At 47.9% G+C, this 17264-nt stretch overlaps 1 protein-coding gene across 8 annotated transcripts in view; it reads right to left on the bottom strand.

The window, feature by feature from the left end:
- Nucleotides 1-3029: 3029 nt before the first annotated feature.
- Nucleotides 3030-17264, bottom strand: part of Slc2a9 (solute carrier family 2 member 9) — a 133756-nt gene continuing 119521 nt past the window's right edge. For 7 of the 8 annotated variants that reach the window (XM_087584151.1, XM_087584157.1, XM_087584153.1 and 4 more), the window contains 2 exons: nucleotides 16655-16782; nucleotides 3384-5030 (listed from right to left, as the gene is read on the bottom strand). In XM_087584151.1, the coding sequence (XP_087440277.1) occupies nucleotides 4776-5030; nucleotides 16655-16782 (383 nt within the window). In that variant the 3' untranslated portion in view covers nucleotides 3384-4775. Of the gene's footprint in view, nucleotides 5031-16654; nucleotides 16783-17264 lie in introns of all 8 variants that reach the window. The other variant, NM_001191551.1, reaches the window with a different exon arrangement.

Below are 17264 nucleotides of genomic sequence, written 5' to 3'. Positions count from 1 at the left end.
CTGGAGTATATTGGTTATCATCACTGGTACAAGTCACCCTTCCCGAGGCCTTCATGGCCAAAGGCAGTAACAAGGTCCTCGTGGGTCATATGGGGCCAGATACACTATGAGACATAAGTTATTAAGGCCACTGCCTTGCTGCTAACTTGCCTCATGTGCTCCTTAGCCAGCAGGTGGCCACAGAGCAGGGACTGATGTGTGTGCATGTGGCAAATGGTCCTGAGTTACTCTTCTACAGACACGGAGGTCCTGGACGTCAGTGACAGATGCTGTGAATGTGGCTGGCTTTGAGCAGGAAGAAAATGTCTTGGGGTGTATAATATAAGCCCAATCATATTTACTCCACAGCCACCTCCAGCATCACAGTCAACCGTATGAGAAAGCCTTTCCAGAGCCCCAGGACAAATGATCCCAAGCAGGCAGGAGGGCTGGTTCAGCACCGTAGACAGCTCCAGCAAGCTGGCCGCTAGAGCACCAAGCACTGAGAAACGGTGTGCGCCCACAGGCGGCTGTGCCCCAGGGAAATAACTAGCCGCCTGTCAAAAGAATTGGATTTGCTTCGTGGATTCTTATTAGCCTCGGGCACTCTCCTGTCACAACCTGTATGGATCGAGTTTCAGTTGCAAGAGAAACTAGAAATAAGAGGCGATAGAACTCGAGACAGAATATTGAATGTTGGAGGCAAAAGCCAGGGGTGGGGAGCTCAGGGCTTCGGTAGCAGCTCCGCCCTATCTGAGGACACTTCCTTCCCCATCGACGCCAACAAAATGACTCTGTTCCACTTGGTACTTGTCCCTACAAAGATGAAGGAGCTTCAAGTATCAAGGGCTTTAATAGCAGTCACTAAATCTAACTGCCAGAAGCGGAGTCCTGGTTAGGAGTTGCTAACCTTGACTTTCTCCACCTGTTTGCTGGGTGACTGCATCTTATTCTGGAACTAGTCACTGAATAGTTAGCAATTATTTTATTTATTTTCTTTTCTCATTTTTTCTTTCTTTGTGTGTGTGTGTGTGCGCGCGCGCATGTGTGTGTATATATATATATATACATATATATATGTACGGCTGGTATTTCTGTATGTAATCTATGTGCACATGGGTGTGCAGGTATGTGTGCATGTGCATATGAGCGTGGGGTGCAGAGGAGCCCCCGGATGCTTTGTCAGTCTTCACTCGATTTCTTTGAGGCAGGGTCCTCGCTGAACCTGGAGCTGTGCTGTTAGCCTGCAAACCCCAGAAATCCTCCTGTCTTTGTCCCTCATAGCACTGGGGTTTTGGGTAAACAGTACACAGACACATCCACCTTTCTGCGTTGGTGCTAGGATCTGAACTCAAGTTTTCATATCTACAAAGCAAGGACATTCGCAGGGGGGCATTGGGGGCTCTGTTCTACTTGACTATTTTCTATCTCCTGAACACACACACACACACACACACACACACACACACACACACACACACTTACTTTTAATCTGTGTATTTTAAAGATTATACATGAACTCTTATGAAAACCTTCTACGTGCTTTTATTTAAAAGCAGGAAGACTGTCTGGTTCAATTCAGATCAATAGTCCTTACCCCACCTTTGTGGGTGGTGAGTCCACTTCAGTTCCATTTGGAAGTCTCTGCTCTATTTCAGTCTACCCTGTGTATGCACCTGGGAACTAGCCTGGGTCTGTGCTGGGGTCTACATGCATTAATTTTCAAAATTTCCTCGGATCATCTTCATGCTGGTGCAAACCCAGAATATCATCTGAGATTTGGGGTGTTCCTGTCTTCAGCTGCCTCTTTGTACCCCACCCCCTCTGTTACTCTACGTTCTTCTCTTTTGGTTAGAAATGCCAAGACTTTTCCCTCACTACTGTGTTATAATGTAATGGGCTTGCATCTGAAGCAAAGCAGCTATAGGAGAAAAGAGAAGAGAGGAGTGGGGGCAGAGAAGCATGGAGAGTGATTGAGTAACAGGCATTCCCTTCTGAGTACTGCATGGAATTAGAGACCCATTTCTCCATCTTCTTGTCAGAAAGAGGTGTTTTCTTTAAGTGCCTGTGAAGTTAGTTAACGCTGTCATCTCCAGGAAGGGCCCTGTTTCCTCCTGTCACCCTGACTGGAGGAATGGTTTCTTGCGGAACTTCTCTTTTGGGTACCCGTTCTGCGGTTCTGGACATTGCTGCCTTAAAGCCTAAGCTTTGGATGTGGGAGGGAAAGATGTGGGGACCCACAGCTGCATGAGCTGTTTTCCCAGTTTGAATCCCGCCTTCTGTTCACCTATCTTATCAATTCTGCGTGGGTTTATGTTATAATTCTGTCTTGGCTTTTAGTTATATTAGCCAGAGAGAAATGGCCTAGTGTGTGTGTGTATTAGCACCAGAAGCTGAAAGAATTGTCTTTATTTCAGGGACTCTAAGAGGAGGAAATACCTTATTAAAACCTTCTGTGTACTTTTATTTGTAAAGCAGGAAGTTGGTCTGGTTAAATTCAGGTCAGAAGTCCTTACCCCAGCTTTGTGGGTGGTGAGTCCACTTCCGTGTCATTTGGAAGTCTCTGCTCTATTTCAATCCATCCTGTGTGTGTACCTGAGAACGGGGCTGGGCCTGTGCTGAGGTCTACATGCATTTGATTGAGAGGAGGAAATAGGTGGGATGGATTGACACAGTCCTCACACTTAGAGCTTGGGTAGGAATCAGAGAGTGAGGCTGACAGCCAAGCTTCTCTTGGTGACCATGCAAGGATGCAGAGTGCAGATGGCCACAGTCTCCCACAAAACTTTGGCCTGACTCTTACTCTTGATCTCCGTCTTCTTCTAGGATCTGAGAAACAGCTTCCTATGTGGAGAAGTCTCTGCAGCGGGCACCAGAGTGTGAACAAAAGTCTTCAGGGTTGAGATGATGTATTTGATTTAATAGCGAGTGGGAAAAATAGGAGATAAGAGGAAGATGATTGTAATTGTGCTGTATGTACTCTGTGTTTGCAAATGGATTAATAATGGGCAGGAAACAGGCAGGTCCGTGTAAGAAGTGAAGCAGTGAAGTGTTGGAGATGATCAGTTTTATTATGAGATTCACTTTTTCCCAAAATGCCTTTAGTGTGGCTTCACTGTAATTTCAAATATAAGAACATAGCAATACTCATTGCTGGCCTCTGGCCTCATGGTCACTGTGGCCCTGGCTCTGCTCTACCCCTTGTCTGGGAAGGCATTTCTCTTTCTCTGCTAAGACACCATCTATTCCTGCTATGTGTCCCCCACATCATTGTCCCCACTCCTCTACTGAACCATGAGTGCTCTGATGGTCCACCTCTGTGTCAGACACCAGAGTGTGTAGGTCAGGATAGTGTGTTCCCTTGCCCATGGATCTATCTTCAATACTCAGCCAAGGCAGAGTAATGATTGGCTAATAAATATTTATTGACAGAATACTTAAATCTTCAAGTGAATGCCATGTTATGATTTTTGTTTTACAATTCACATCAGTCATTTTGGGACAGGACCTTGTCAAATCTATACGTTGCAATCTATACTGACACACACTGGTCAAACCAGTGCTGGATGGTATGGTTCCCTGAACTGGGATTGCACCAAGGAAGAGGCCCCAGATGAAGAGTGTTTAACCAGGAGGGAAAAGTCAGAACACGGGTTTTGGTTAAGGCCAACCTCATCCAGAATGGTCAGGAAAACAGCAGTGTTGCCTGGTCTGGAGACTTAAACACACCAAGCCAGTTGACACACCTGCCATTTGCTTATGGCATTTATCATATGTACTTTGTTGAAGGCAGAAGAAGGGATTCAGCCAAACATGATGGCAAGATGCAAGTTGCCCAACCAGACACCCACTCTAACACCTAGAACTGCCTCTTTGACTTCCTGAATAACCACTGAGACAGTGATTCCCCAGTGCCCCAGCCTTCACCAGAGCAATAGGAGTGATGTTGAGTGTCTTTCTGGCAGTTCACTACCTCTGAAGATGAATCTCCTTCCCATTGTAAACACAAGGCTCAGGAACTGAAGCTGTCATTCCTACATCCAGGACAGACATCGTCAATCAATCCCAGTGTTCTTTCCCATCAAATCTAGGTTTAGTCTCAGAGTCATTCTTAGTGTTCAGAGCCCACCGTGTAGTCTCTGTCCCCTAGGTACCACAAAGTTCTTTTCCATATTACTTGTTGGTCCCCTGTGTGCTCTCTGTAACAGTCTGAACTAAAGACAGCCTCAGACCTGGCAGCCTTGAGCGCTGGGGACAGAGCCTGCCTTGGTAGGATCAGCAGCCTGGTGGATTGGTAAGAAGTGTTCCCAAGCTTCAGGTCCATGGGGTACAACCAAAGATTAGCAACAGGCATCTGTTAGTGGGACAAAGAATCTTCCCATGGAAGTCAGAAAACCTTCCAAGATCTGGAGACCTGGAGGCTGGAGGCTGAGGATGGGTCAAGGTTGCTTAGCAACAGCACAGCTGAGATGACCCAGGCTGCCATTTCCAGTACAATGAGTGTCCATCAGACCAGATGGCTTTCCTATGAGAAGGCAACCTGGTCAAGGCAACCTTTCTTCCAACTTTAAATTTCAGAGCTACGGGTTCAATCACGAGGAAGGCAGCCCTTGGTCTGTATAGTGCACTGAGTGTAGCAAACCATGGGAATGCTTCCACGGGAGTTTGGACGTGCAGCTGAGAGGTTTGATTCTCACAGGTTTCTTCCTAACTCCCAAGAGTCTCAGATGGCTTTGGTCACCTGAAACCTTATAAGGTTTGGGAAAGTCTTTGGTTACTGTAGTGAGAACACACATTTAAACAATTCTGTTTTGGCCATAGCTGTCCAGCGTAGACGATGGATCTGTCTCAGGCTGGCTGTTGGCCTTCTCCTCTGCCATGGCTGAGTCAGCCTTCACCTCTGGGGGGTGAGCCTTGTTCCTCTTGGCGAATGCCTGGCTGATTTCTGCATGGGTTCTGTTCTTGGTCTCTGGGAGGACAAAATAGAAGTAGATAGCGCCCGCTATACATATTGTGGCAAAGACGAGGAAGCAGTAGGACTCCAGGCTTTTCTGTGGAAGGTAGAAAAAAAAAACAGCCAGTTATCAGTCAGCAGGCAAGCAAGATGGCTGTAAGCTTCTCTGCAGCTAGCTACTGGCTGCTGCCACCCAAGAGGCCGATGGGGCCACACGACATTTGAGCTAGTCTCAAAGAAAGCAGGGATAAATCACTTCCAACCATGATGAGAAAACAAACAAACATTGTTCTACACTTTTTTCCAAAGAAGGCATTTAAAAACTGACCATAAAGAAAATGTAATCTTTGATGAATATTATCTTAGGTTTATTTTAGCATTCATTACATTCCTCCCCCCTCCCATGAGACATGAGACAACTGTTAAAGCCCCAGTTTGTAAGAAAAATATGGACTATGGTACCAAGGATATATGTGCTCCCTCTACCCCTAATATGCACAAAATCTACCTCGTTAACTGGTCCCGCCTTGCACGGAAAAGAAAAACTAAAAGATAGATGCTGGATGTAGTCTCTGTTGCTTGTGTCTTGATTAGTACTCAGTGGGATTCTGGGTTTCCCAGGGACTCTTGTGCTTCTGTGGTTTTGCACAGTGATTAGCTGTTCAAGAAATGACTCTCAGCTGGGGGGATGGTCCCTGAGCAAGCATCAGGAGCTGAGTTCAAATCTTTAGCAGCCATGCAAAAAGCCAGGTGTGACTGCATGCTAATCTAGCCTGTAATCCCAGCACTGGGGGTAGGAGGAGGGACAGGCTGGGGCTTGCTGGCTACAAGGCACAGATCCATAATCCCAAGCGTACCCTACATTCATGGTCATCCTTGACTTCACGGATAGTTCAAACAACTTTTGGATAGATGAAAGCCTGTCTCCTCACTCCTCAAAGGCTTCCTTGTTACAGCTGCCAGGCCTGACTACTTCATACTACAAACATCAAAGACAAGGTGACCGTGGTTTTAAGTGGCACTTCCCAAGAAGCAATTCCAGGGATTTTGTCAATTCCATTTCATCTCTGGTTGAAAATGGTGGTTTTAGAGCTTACAGTGTTTGAGAGCCTAGGTACTCACACATTTCCAATTTCCGGTCAAACACATTTAGACTCATGGTGCCTCTGTGTAAAATAAGGACAATATCGGATCCACAGGGTTGTTGTAAAGAATAATTGAAACACCCCCTTCAAAGCATGGCGGGTGCTGAAGGGGTGCCTTGCTCTAAGGGAAGCATCTTCTGTTTGTCCACAGAGAATCTGTGAGCTATGAAGAGGAAGGGGGAGAACCAGGGGTTCAGCTGTCAGAGAGTCTGTGCCAACAAAGAAGATGAGCCACTCAAGACAGAATTTCAAACCACCGAGTGTTAACTTTGTTTATTTGAAACGTGGTGATGTTCACCCTCCTGTCATTTTCCGATGAAATGGGATGAGTCTTGTGCTTCCACATCCCTGTGTGCAGGCTGACTCTATCCCTGGGCTGTCTGAGAGATGGTGGAGCCTTGCAAATTGCTGCTGCCCCATCTCTCTGAAGGCCCTGGCCAACCAAGGCACCTACAGCCAGGAGGGCTCCTCTAGCTCTCTCCCCTCACGTTTGACCCAGCAGGAAGTCATGCTGACATACAGCCTACACCTGCCACTCATCACCAGTTTGATGGCTACTATACTGCTGGAAGCCCCCATGATGCTCTGCCTGGATCACTGAATAGCGTCTTCTCTGAGGTCCCGAGATCTCTCTTAGTGCCCTGGATTATTACCAGGAGAGAAGCCATCATGGTTGTTAAGCAAGGGGTAGCTTGCCACTGTTCTATTCAAAATCCACCCTTGTGTCCAAAGTCACTCTAAGTGAAGCCAAAGTTTTTCCGATGGCAACCTCTTAATCCCTTCCCATGGCTAACATCTAGTCCATTTTATCTCTCTGAGGGCATTTCCTTTCTTCTCTCCTCCAGCATTAGTTCCCTGACGGTTGTTCTTAATATCATGCCTCGGAGCCTTTGCACATGCCATGGTCTGTCTTGCTGGCATGACCGTCAAAGACACCTGCCCATCCTGCTTTCTCCTCTCACTATCTCTGCCTCCAGGTCATTCCTTAGAGAGTTTCTCTCCAACTCTCATTTTGAGACCTCCCAGGCTTGATTCGCTGCTCTCCAAACTTATGATGCAGCAGTAGAACCCAGAACTGCCTGTTAATTAAGTCTCTCCCTGCTGGGTTAAGCTATGTGGAAGAGGACACAGCGTTAACTTTCCTCATTTGATGAGTCTTGTGGTTAGCTTCCCTGTGTGCAGGCTGACTCTACACCTGTCTTTTCTTGTATCCCCAGAATGCAGGAAGTGGTGGATACACAGAAGGCCAGCAGTGCATGCTTACTGAGCACATGGGTGTCCTGAGGCTCTCTACTCCACCCAGGGCACTCCTAGAGCTCCCTGGGCTGTCTTTACTTCCCTGAACTGCTGTGTGCTTGGCTTCATTTCCCAAAGAACACCATGAGGTCAGTGGGATTATTCTGTTTCACAGAATTCAGATAACACACAGCACCTGCGACATCTGGGGAAAGGACACTTGTGCCCTTCCTTGTGAGTCTCAGGGGAAAAAGTGTAGATGGTTGGCACCATCTTTTGGGTGTTGAGTCTATGGTGGACACCCAGGCGAAAAGTGCTGATGGGCTTCTGATACAGTTCTGCAAACCACTGTGTTGGGCTGAATCCTTTCTGGGATGATTAAATTATGACGGTGGATCCATTATGAATGGGATTCCCTCATACCTGGAAGAATGGATAGGCAGACCCCTCTCAGCCTTCTTCCACATGGGAAGACACTGAGAGGCACCATCTTGGAAGGAGAGAACAGCCTCCACCAGATCCACCAACACCTTGATCTTCTGTGTTAGCCAACTAAGAACTACCTATATTCTAGAACCAGGTTCCTCCTCACCTTCAATGACTCAATGTTAATTACCCATCATCACTAAAGGCCAATAGGACATGTTCCACACACCACTGTTATGTATTTTCTGTATGCACATCCTCCATACCTTCTGTATCAGAACCTGTCCTCTCCTCTCCTCTCCTCTCCTCTCCTCTCCTCTCCTCTCCTCTCCTCTCCTCCCCTTCTCCTCCTCCTTCTTCCTCTCTCTCCCCCCCAACACCCAACCCCCCTCTCCCCCTCTTTCCCTCTCTCCCTCTATCCCTCTCTCCCCCTCTCCCCCTCTCTCCCTCTCTCCCTCTGTTTTCCATCCTGTGATGGTTTGCATATGCTTGGCCCAGGGAGTAGCACTATTAGGAAGTGTGACCTAGCTGGGGTAGGTGTGTCACCATGGGTGTGGGCTTAAGACCTTCATCCTAGCTGCCTGGAAGTCAGTCTTCCACTAGCAGCCTTCAGATGAAGATGTAGAACTCTCAGCTCTGCCTGCACCATGCCTGCCTAGATGCTGCCATGTTCCCACTTTGATGATAATGAACTGAACCTCTGAACCTGTAAGCCAGACCCTATTAAATATCCTTGGTCATGGTGTCTGTTCACAGTAGTGGAACCCTAACTAAGACACATCCCCACTCAGAGGAAATTATGTCTTTCCCTTCCCCAATAAATCTCTTTCGATGTCTGTTGCAAGGTGTGGTACGATTTTTGTGGCATTTCTTGGCCCCAATCGTCAAGGCCCCAGTCTTTTACTGCAAAATCTTTTCCCTCAAACTTCCAGTCTCATAACAATAACCCTGCCAATGGCATTTAATGATAGCAGTATATAGTTAGGATAGCCCTTCTCCCTGAGGGTACTTCCCTAGTGCAGGGTAAGCTATGACAGAAATGCTTGCCCACTACTCTCTTACCTTGTCCTGTTGTTGGAAGTCACAATACCAAGCACTGGCTCTGAAGGAGGAGGCTGTTACAAGGCCAGATTAGGAAGGGAGAGGAAGCAAGGAACTTAAGCAAATGAGGATTTGCTTTGCCTGGTTATGGAGTCGGATCTTTCAGGGCATTCATGGACCTGCATAGTTCCTCTTTACAGGTGACAAAAATCAAGCTGGAGTCAGGTTGTTGCTGGAATTGTTAGGGTCAGAGCCTGATCCTTGGCAACCTTCATTAGCTAGGCTTGGCTGCCCATTTTCAATATGCAACACAGAGGCAAGTGATGGTTAAAAGCAGACGGAGGAGACGTATCAATGTGGGCACATTGGGAAAAGGAGCGCGTGAGATGTCCAGTGAGCCTCAAGCCAATCGTCAAGGTCTTGACAGGAGGTTTAGGTTTGGAAGGCAAGAGGCATGAGTAACTAAGCAGACTTGGTCAAGGTGTGGCTCCGCCCATCACTGCACTATCATTGGCCTGGCTTCAGCTTCTCCTGCAAGTTGGTCTACCCTCAGTGAAATCTCCTTCCTTGAAACAAGTCCCTCCTCTGACTGGCACAAGGGCTTCAGCCTTTGTGTCTAGTCAGTGTTCTACATCTGTGAAGGGACACCATGACAAAAGCGACTCTTATAAAGGAAAACATTTAGTTGGAGCTGGCTTACAGTTTTATAGGTTCAGCCCATTATTGTCATGGTGGGAAGCCCAGCAGCGTGCCGGCGGACATGGTTCTGGAGAAGAGCTAAGAGTTTTACATTTTGATCTGCAGGCAGCAGGAGACTGCCACACTAGGCGTGGCTTGAGCATATGAGAACTTAAAGCCCACCTCTACAGTGACAAACTTCCTCCAACAGGGCCACACCTACTCCAACAAGTTCACTTCTCCTAATAATGACAACTCCCTGTGGGCCAAGCATTCAAACACACGAGTCTGTGGGGACCATACCTATTCAAACCTTTTCTTCCTAACCACAATATTCCTTTCAGAACATTGATTGCTTCAATGGTGACAATGGGGGGTTGGGGTACAAGTGTCCCTCTTGAGAGTATCTTTGCTCCTGCCAGGACAGTTTGCATTGTCAAGTTCATGTGGCTAAGAAGAGGGCAGGGTTGGATTGAAACTCAGCATAATGTTCCTCTCTAAAGATGCCTTGCCTCTTGTTGGTCCCTGGCCTGGGCTGAGGACAAGACCGGGACAAAGTCAATGACAACATTAACAACTGCTTTCTGATTGCTACCTGTCCTGGGAATTGCTAACCAGCTATGTTCACCTCAACCCTATGGCGTGATTTTACAGATGGGGTGGCTCAGCTGTGACATTGGGCTTGTGTATCTGCTAAGACACAAGCTCGTGGAACCTGATGGGGGTAGTGGAGCCTGACCTAGGGTGCATACATGGCTCTCCCACCCTGGTAAAAACAATCACCCCCTCTTCATGACCCCCATTCCAGCTCTCAGGAGTGCTGCTAGCCACAGTTACATCCCTTCTGAAAATACATCTTTTTATGCCATCAGATGGCCATGAAAGTGATCCAGAGAGGAAAATTTCATCTCACAATACAGTAGAATGTTAAATTATGCTAAAAATACAACATAATTTTGGAAAAATACTATTTTTAGGAGAAGGCCCTGAAAATTAAGGCAAAAAAAATCTTAGTTTTTTTTCCCTACCCCTATGAATCAGAACTGTGAGGGGCTAACTGCTCCCCAGAGCAAGGAGAAGAGAAGTGCAGGTTAGGAATGCAGACTCCGGCTCCCACAGAGTGGGCCTATGGGTTGCTTTGTAGACGGTGCTGTGGGTAGGCTCAGAGGTGCGGGTGGCATTGCCTTAAACTCATGGCCATAAAATCCCAATGTGCTCTGGAGGTGGTGAAATTATAACCTAATAAAATGCTGGGTTAGGTTCAGAAGTAGCTATTCAATTCTTTTATCAAAAGCGAAAAGGTGCTCTGAGCTGGAATGATTCATTTCTGTCCCAATAGTCTACATGTTTGGGAAGAAGTGGCCAGAAATCAGGTCCATACTTAGGAAGTGCTTGTCCTTCCTTCCCACTGGGTTCAGTCTGGTCCTCTGTCATGTTCTGCTGTTTGTGTGGCAATGGCTCTCAGATGAGCTTCCTGCATCCTGGGGACACATGTCACTCTTTGGAGTTTTAAGAACTCATTAAAGCATTGATGTAGATTATTGTTTCTAGAAGATCCTGGTGTTTCTCTGGCTGCTTGTGCCTTGGAAGTGTTCCTGGAAGTGTTGGTATTCTCCTTTCCCCTCCCTCCCTCCCTCCTATCTTCCATTCAATCTCCCTTCCCTCCCTCATCTCTCCTCTGTTTCTTGGTCTAGGGCATCAGGGCAGACAATGCCTTTTCAGTAGTCATAACGATGACAAACTTTGCTGTAGGTCCCATGCAGACACCAGGTGGATGGAAGTCTGAGTCTCTTGAGAGCCCAGCTGCAGAACTCGGGCACTGCTCTTGTTTCAAAGACAAGACAATGACAGCCATCAGAGAAAGTTAGCATTACTCTGCCCCTGACCTCAATGTTGAGGGGCTTGGGCAGAATTCAAGGTCACCTTGTTTGACTCCAAAGTCTACTTATTCAATCCAGAAGGTTTTGCTAACACCCTGCCTGGCAAGAAGACCAGGAATAGCAGCCACCAACACACAGTGTTGCAGGTGCTGCCCTAGGCTGAGGTTTGAGGCAAGAAGATCGTGGGAACATGACGGGGGTGTGGTGGTGACTGGTAACTCTCTCAGGTTGCTTGGGACTGACCAATATTTTAAGATTTGGGCTGTCTAGGGTAGTTTTAAGCAAACATCCTAGGGTATGTCAGTTACCATAGAAAGGATAGGCATGCTGGTCAACTTTTTTCTCCCAAAGGCACACTGGAATCCTAGGCTCTGATTTCTATGAATGGGGCATCATTTAAGATCGGTCCTTCCAGGCACAATAAAAGTAATATAAGGTCAGCTCAGCCAGAAGAGAGCATCTCCATGCAGGAACTGCCTCATCCCCCTCCATCCCCCTCTTCTTGCAGGAACTTTCCTCCTCTCCCCACTTGCCGCAGGCCACAGGGTCCCTGATAAGGCACAGTGACTAGGTCTCCTGCTCAAGTCTCACGCTCTAGTACAACCTCTGAGTATCTAAAAGGAGGGCTTTCAGAGACACCCACATGTGGTTCCGTGTGTTCCCACTGCCTTCATCCTTCGTGGGTTACCAGATGTCTGTGGGTGCTCAGCCTTGGTAACATGCTCAGATCATTTGCATTGTTTTGACGAACGCTGTCAATTCCACCCCCTCCACACTGCTTCAGAATGTGTGATGGGCGGAAGACTCCAGCACTCACCAGGCATCCTAAACCCCTAGGATGTCTCTTCTATGCTTCCCAGATACAATGACGTGAAGTACTTTACCTCACCCAAAGCCCTCAGTCTTCATGCTCTATTGGCAGCACTAGAGCATGCTGGTGGTTGACAGGTACAGTGAACTGGGAGCCAAGAGACCTCTGCTCCCTCTCAGGCATTCTTCACTATGACAAGAAGACTGACCGGCACAACTAGGGACCAAATTTCAGCATACATTTTAGAGGAGATGCACCCCATTAAAGCACAGCACCAACTGTGTGCTGTCACTACAGTGAAGAAATACATACAGTTGCAGTTCTGTGATCTGTCTTACCACCTAGAACCCTCAGAGCCCATGTCATTTCATTCCCTAAGATCATCTGCCAGCCCGCACCTACTTCTCCCCACGGCCTGGCCCAAGCTGTATCCTGCCAAGTATAAGGGTGATTTCTAAATTTTATTTATTTAAATTTATTATTATTGTTATTATTATCACTATTATTATTGTGTGTACATGTATGCATGTGTACATGTGTGCATGTGGAAACTGGAGGTTGATGTCATATGTCTTCTTCAGTCACTCTGCCCATTATATTTTGAGACAGGGTCTGTCACAGAACCTGGCACTTTTAGATTTGGCTAGACTGGCTGGCCAACAAACTCCAAGGAATTCTCCCTCTCCATTACCCAGCACTGGGACTACAGGCATGCGTCTTTGTGCACAGTGTTTTTTGTTTTGTTTTGGTTTGGTTTTTTTTGAGTGCTGGGGACTTGAACTCAGGCCCTCAGACTTGTGCAGCAAGCACTTTGTCCATTGACCTCCCCCTTGAGTGTAAAGATGTCTTTTTATCTCTATACCACAGATCCTCGCAAAAGCCTAGAGAGTAGATGCTGCTGTGGTCCCCAACACACAATGCGGACTGAAGACCAGGAGGAACCTGCCCAGGGTCACATAGCCTGCGGGCATCAGGGCTGAAGCCCAGGTTCTCTGCCTGTAAGTGCTGGGTGCTCAGCCACAGTTCTCCTGCTCATTATGTACTCCACACTGAATTTCCCAGGCTGGCACCACCCTGCCCTGCAGCATGGAGACAATACAGCTTGGGACACTCTTGCAAGTTGTTTCTGAACATGTCTGAGGTCACACACACACACACACACACACACACACACACGATGAATGGATGGATGGATGGATGGTGGATGGATGGATAGATAGATAGATAGATAGATAGATAGATAGATAGATAGATAGATAGAATAAAAATAAGACACATGCTTGGCTTTCTTAATTAGCACCCTAGGGACCCATGGCTATTTAACATATCTCCTTGGCAGGAGCTCAGGCTATGCAGGCCTGATGTAGGCTTGTTCTTAGCCACAGAGCACATCTCCAATAACAGGGATGGCTGCAACCAGTTTTTCTTTAGACAGAACAATGAGATCCAGAGATTTTATAAGACGAAACCTAAACATTGTTCAGAGTCCCTTACATCATTCTTACCCTTTCACCCACTGTGTGAGTATCATTTAGGGCTGTGTACTAGAGTGGTTGAAAAATAACACTCGAGCATATAGGTTTAAATCTATCTTTAGCACTTGTTAGCTGGGCAAACCCGGGGCAGTGACTTGACGTCTCTGTGCATCAGCTGCTATCTGTAAAAGGAGGCCAGTGGGGACATCGATTTCACAGACCTGTTGTGGGATTACACAAGTCACACTGCATGGCATGCCCAGGGAGAGCCATCTGCGTGGGGATGGGTTATTCAGTCACTTGATTGTTTGGCTTGTTTTGTATCTATTTCAATGGCTGCTGTGATAAGTTACATGAACTGGGTGATGGAAACAGGAACCTCTCCTGTCTACGGGCCTCAGTTGGGGGCTATTAGTTCCTGTGGGACAGGCAGCCCAACCTGACTGATCCATGGGAGAAATAAGAACTTCCGCTCTACAGTCTGGCTGCTGAGAGAGCTGATATGTAGCTAGACCCTCATGGGTGGTCATCGCTCCTTCCGAGACCTCCTCTTTCACAAGTGAGCCAACTGAATCAGCTGGGATAATTGCATTGAATGAAACTGAATATAGAATCTGGGCCCCAGACACATGGGAAACTGTCAAATGAGGTGCTGCGCTGTGATGGCACCGGAGGGATGTGCAGATGGGAAACGATTTGCAAATCTGAGTGATGTGAAATAAAGGTCAAGTGGCCCCAGAATTAGCTGGAGTCCTGCTGCAGAAGGATGCAGAAGCATGCACGCACGTGCACGCACACACACACACACACACACACACACACACACACACACACACACACACACACTCCACAACACAGAGCTCTGTGGAAGACACTGAGGAGTGACTCCCTCTGTATAAATCTTTACCTATATCCATAATTGATTTTTTTTGATAAATTAGCTACTTATGTTGAAGTAGACTTTTAGAATAGGGTGATCTGCTGAGTACCAGAGATCTCCTTCTCTCCTTGACTTACAGGTGAGGTTAAAGAACTTGGGTTCAAGTTCTGGCTTTGCCATGTGCTGTGGGAGGTACCTTTGGAGTCTTCCAGAAGGGCTGCTGAGGCTGTACCTCCTGGTCGAGCATTTGCTGGCACACAGCAAGTGCTTACTAGATGTTTGCCTGAACATGCCAGTGGATGCTTTTCACTCCCAGCCTGGCCCGATGGCATTGGTATGTGGTGTTCATAAGGTTTTCTACTTTGCCCACCCCCAGGTGCTGAGAAGGCAGGGACCTGTTTCTCAGACCCAGACAGTCTACTCTGAGCCTCGGAAGGCTCAGCTGCAAAGGAGTGGAAAAGAGGAGCAATAGATGACTTCAAGTTAATTGTCTCCCTGTAATGGATGCTTTACTGACTCCGGGCATTACCTGCTAGCTTTTCAACCAAACAGGAAAGGCTCACTGAAAGTATGAAGCCAATTGAAAAACCAGCTTGTTATGTCCTGGCTGCAACTGGTGAGTGCTGTGTTCTGTAGCCCATAGAGGGGCTTTGTAGAACCTGAGATGGGAAGGCATTGCTCAAATGCATCCAAATTTGATTTGAAAGCTGCACGGTGCACCCGTTTTCTAGCTGCTGAGTTGAGGAGGCTGCAACACAATGGTGGGCAGCACAGAGAGAAGCAGGCACAGTCGGGCCCTGTGGAGCCTGGGGTGACTACCTGTTCCCTGGCCACAGTGGACTTGTCTGTGAGAGGATCAGGAGTAAGTCCAGCTGAGGGCTGTGGGAGATGACGTGGACAGGGAAGCCAGGCCTGGGGGCTGTGGCACAGAAGGACTGGTCTGCAGCTGTGGAAGGAGAATCTTCCTCCTAGGTCTGCAGCTGAGCTGAGTCATGGCTGGGGCATGGTGGACTGGGGACCGGGCCTTCTTGCTCCTCTGGCTTGGACTAGGATCGCTGGGACATGCTGGGCTGCCCCTAGCAAATTAAGGGGCACTGACCAGTCTTTAAATGGAGTCAGGGAGGAACCGCACTCTAAGAGGAGATGGCAGCCTCTTTCTTAGACGTGTGTGATGCACTCTCACCTACTGGAGGTGGACCCACATGTGTCATGGAGCACTGGAGGATGCTGGAGCAGGGACGTTTCACCTTCTGATTGAATGCTGCTGGGCCCTGTCTCTGTGCAGAGCCTGGCAAAGTCCTTGTCTTTCGTGTTCTAACCTATGGATAACTTTGTGAGCTCACTTTCCAATCAGTCAGCTATCTGCCTAGCCCTGATGCTGCCACATTGGTCCTGATGTTATCCCCACCCCCACCCCTGCCCTGCCCCAGGCCAAGCAAGACCCAGCTTCTGGGCTCCTGCACTGCTAGCCTGGACTTCATATTTCCCAGACTCCCCCACTCCTTATTTTTCTCAAGCCTCTACTCCAGAGTCACTTCCTTCAAGAAATCTTTTGGGACCACCACACCTCCAAACACCCACATGCCTCAGAACCACAGGCAGGGGCTCACTCATTTTTGTCACCCCAAACACTGCAAACCCTATGTTGGGTTACTAAGTTAGCCAGTGCATTTGTATCTGGTTCTGGAGTATGTTGGCGTTTTCCAACCAATCAGTTATGTTTGGGAGGCTTGGAGTATGTGTAGGGCATGTACTACAGAATTTCTGTATTTGTCTGACCCAGTGGTGAATACATTGCAAAAGTGATTCGTAAGTCATAGGTTCAAGGCACAATCTAGGATTCCTGCACAAACTCGCCAGTAAGTGACCCATTCTTTGGGAGACATGGCTAACTCCTGGACAGGAGGGAGGAGGGGCAGAGGGGGAAAGGGGGATGGAGGGAGGAACAGGAAGAAGGAGGGATACAAGGGAGGGGGAGAGGAGGAAGGTGGGTTATGGAGGGAAGAGGGACAGAAGGAAGAAAAGGACAAGAGGGAGGAATGAGTATGAGTTGAGAGAGAGAGAGAGAGAGAGAGAGAGAGATCAGAGTGTAGCCATTTCATCATGTCCCAGGCAACATGATGGCTGTAGGCTCCCTTGTCAAGCATACCTGGATGAAGGGGAAAAGGAGCCCTACAACGAAGTTGGAGAGCCAGTTGACTGTGCCTGCGATAATGAAGGCTGCTGGCCGCTCTGACTGTTGGAAGAACTCTCCGGTCAGGATGAACGGGATCCCACCTGTGAGGGGAGAGTTGGGAAAGGAATGAACTCCTGAGCAGACCACACCCCCAACAGGGCATCCATAGCCGGGTGCTGGACTGCCATAAAGTAAGGAGGCTGTCCAGGCAGGAGCAGCTGTCCAAGCAGGAGCAGCTGTAAGGATGCTGTTCAGGCAGGAGCAGCTGGACCTGCATGAGGGAGGGTTGGTGCTCTTAGCAGCCCTCAGCCCTGGCCTCCAGAGACACAAACATTTCCCTGACCTAGTCAAAGGAAGAATAGAGCCCAGGCTGAGATTCAGCACAAACACAGTACTGCCTGGATCTCCATGATGCTCAAAGCAACAGACCTTGATGGACTACGGATGCAGCTTCATTTAGAGATGGGTCATGTTCCTATAAGCCTGTCTTGGATTACAATATGATTAATACACACCAGCTTCCTGCTCATTGCTCAGCCCCACCACCTTACGCGAGCTCACAGCATTTGCTTGAGACTTGGTC

Source organism: Rattus norvegicus, chromosome 14, assembly GCF_021556685.1.
Source record: "Rattus norvegicus strain SHRSP/BbbUtx chromosome 14, alternate assembly SHRSP_T2T, whole genome shotgun sequence".
Classification (NCBI taxonomy): Eukaryota; Metazoa; Chordata; class Mammalia; order Rodentia; family Muridae; genus Rattus; species Rattus norvegicus.
This window is presented reverse-complemented; position numbering and strand designations above follow the sequence as displayed.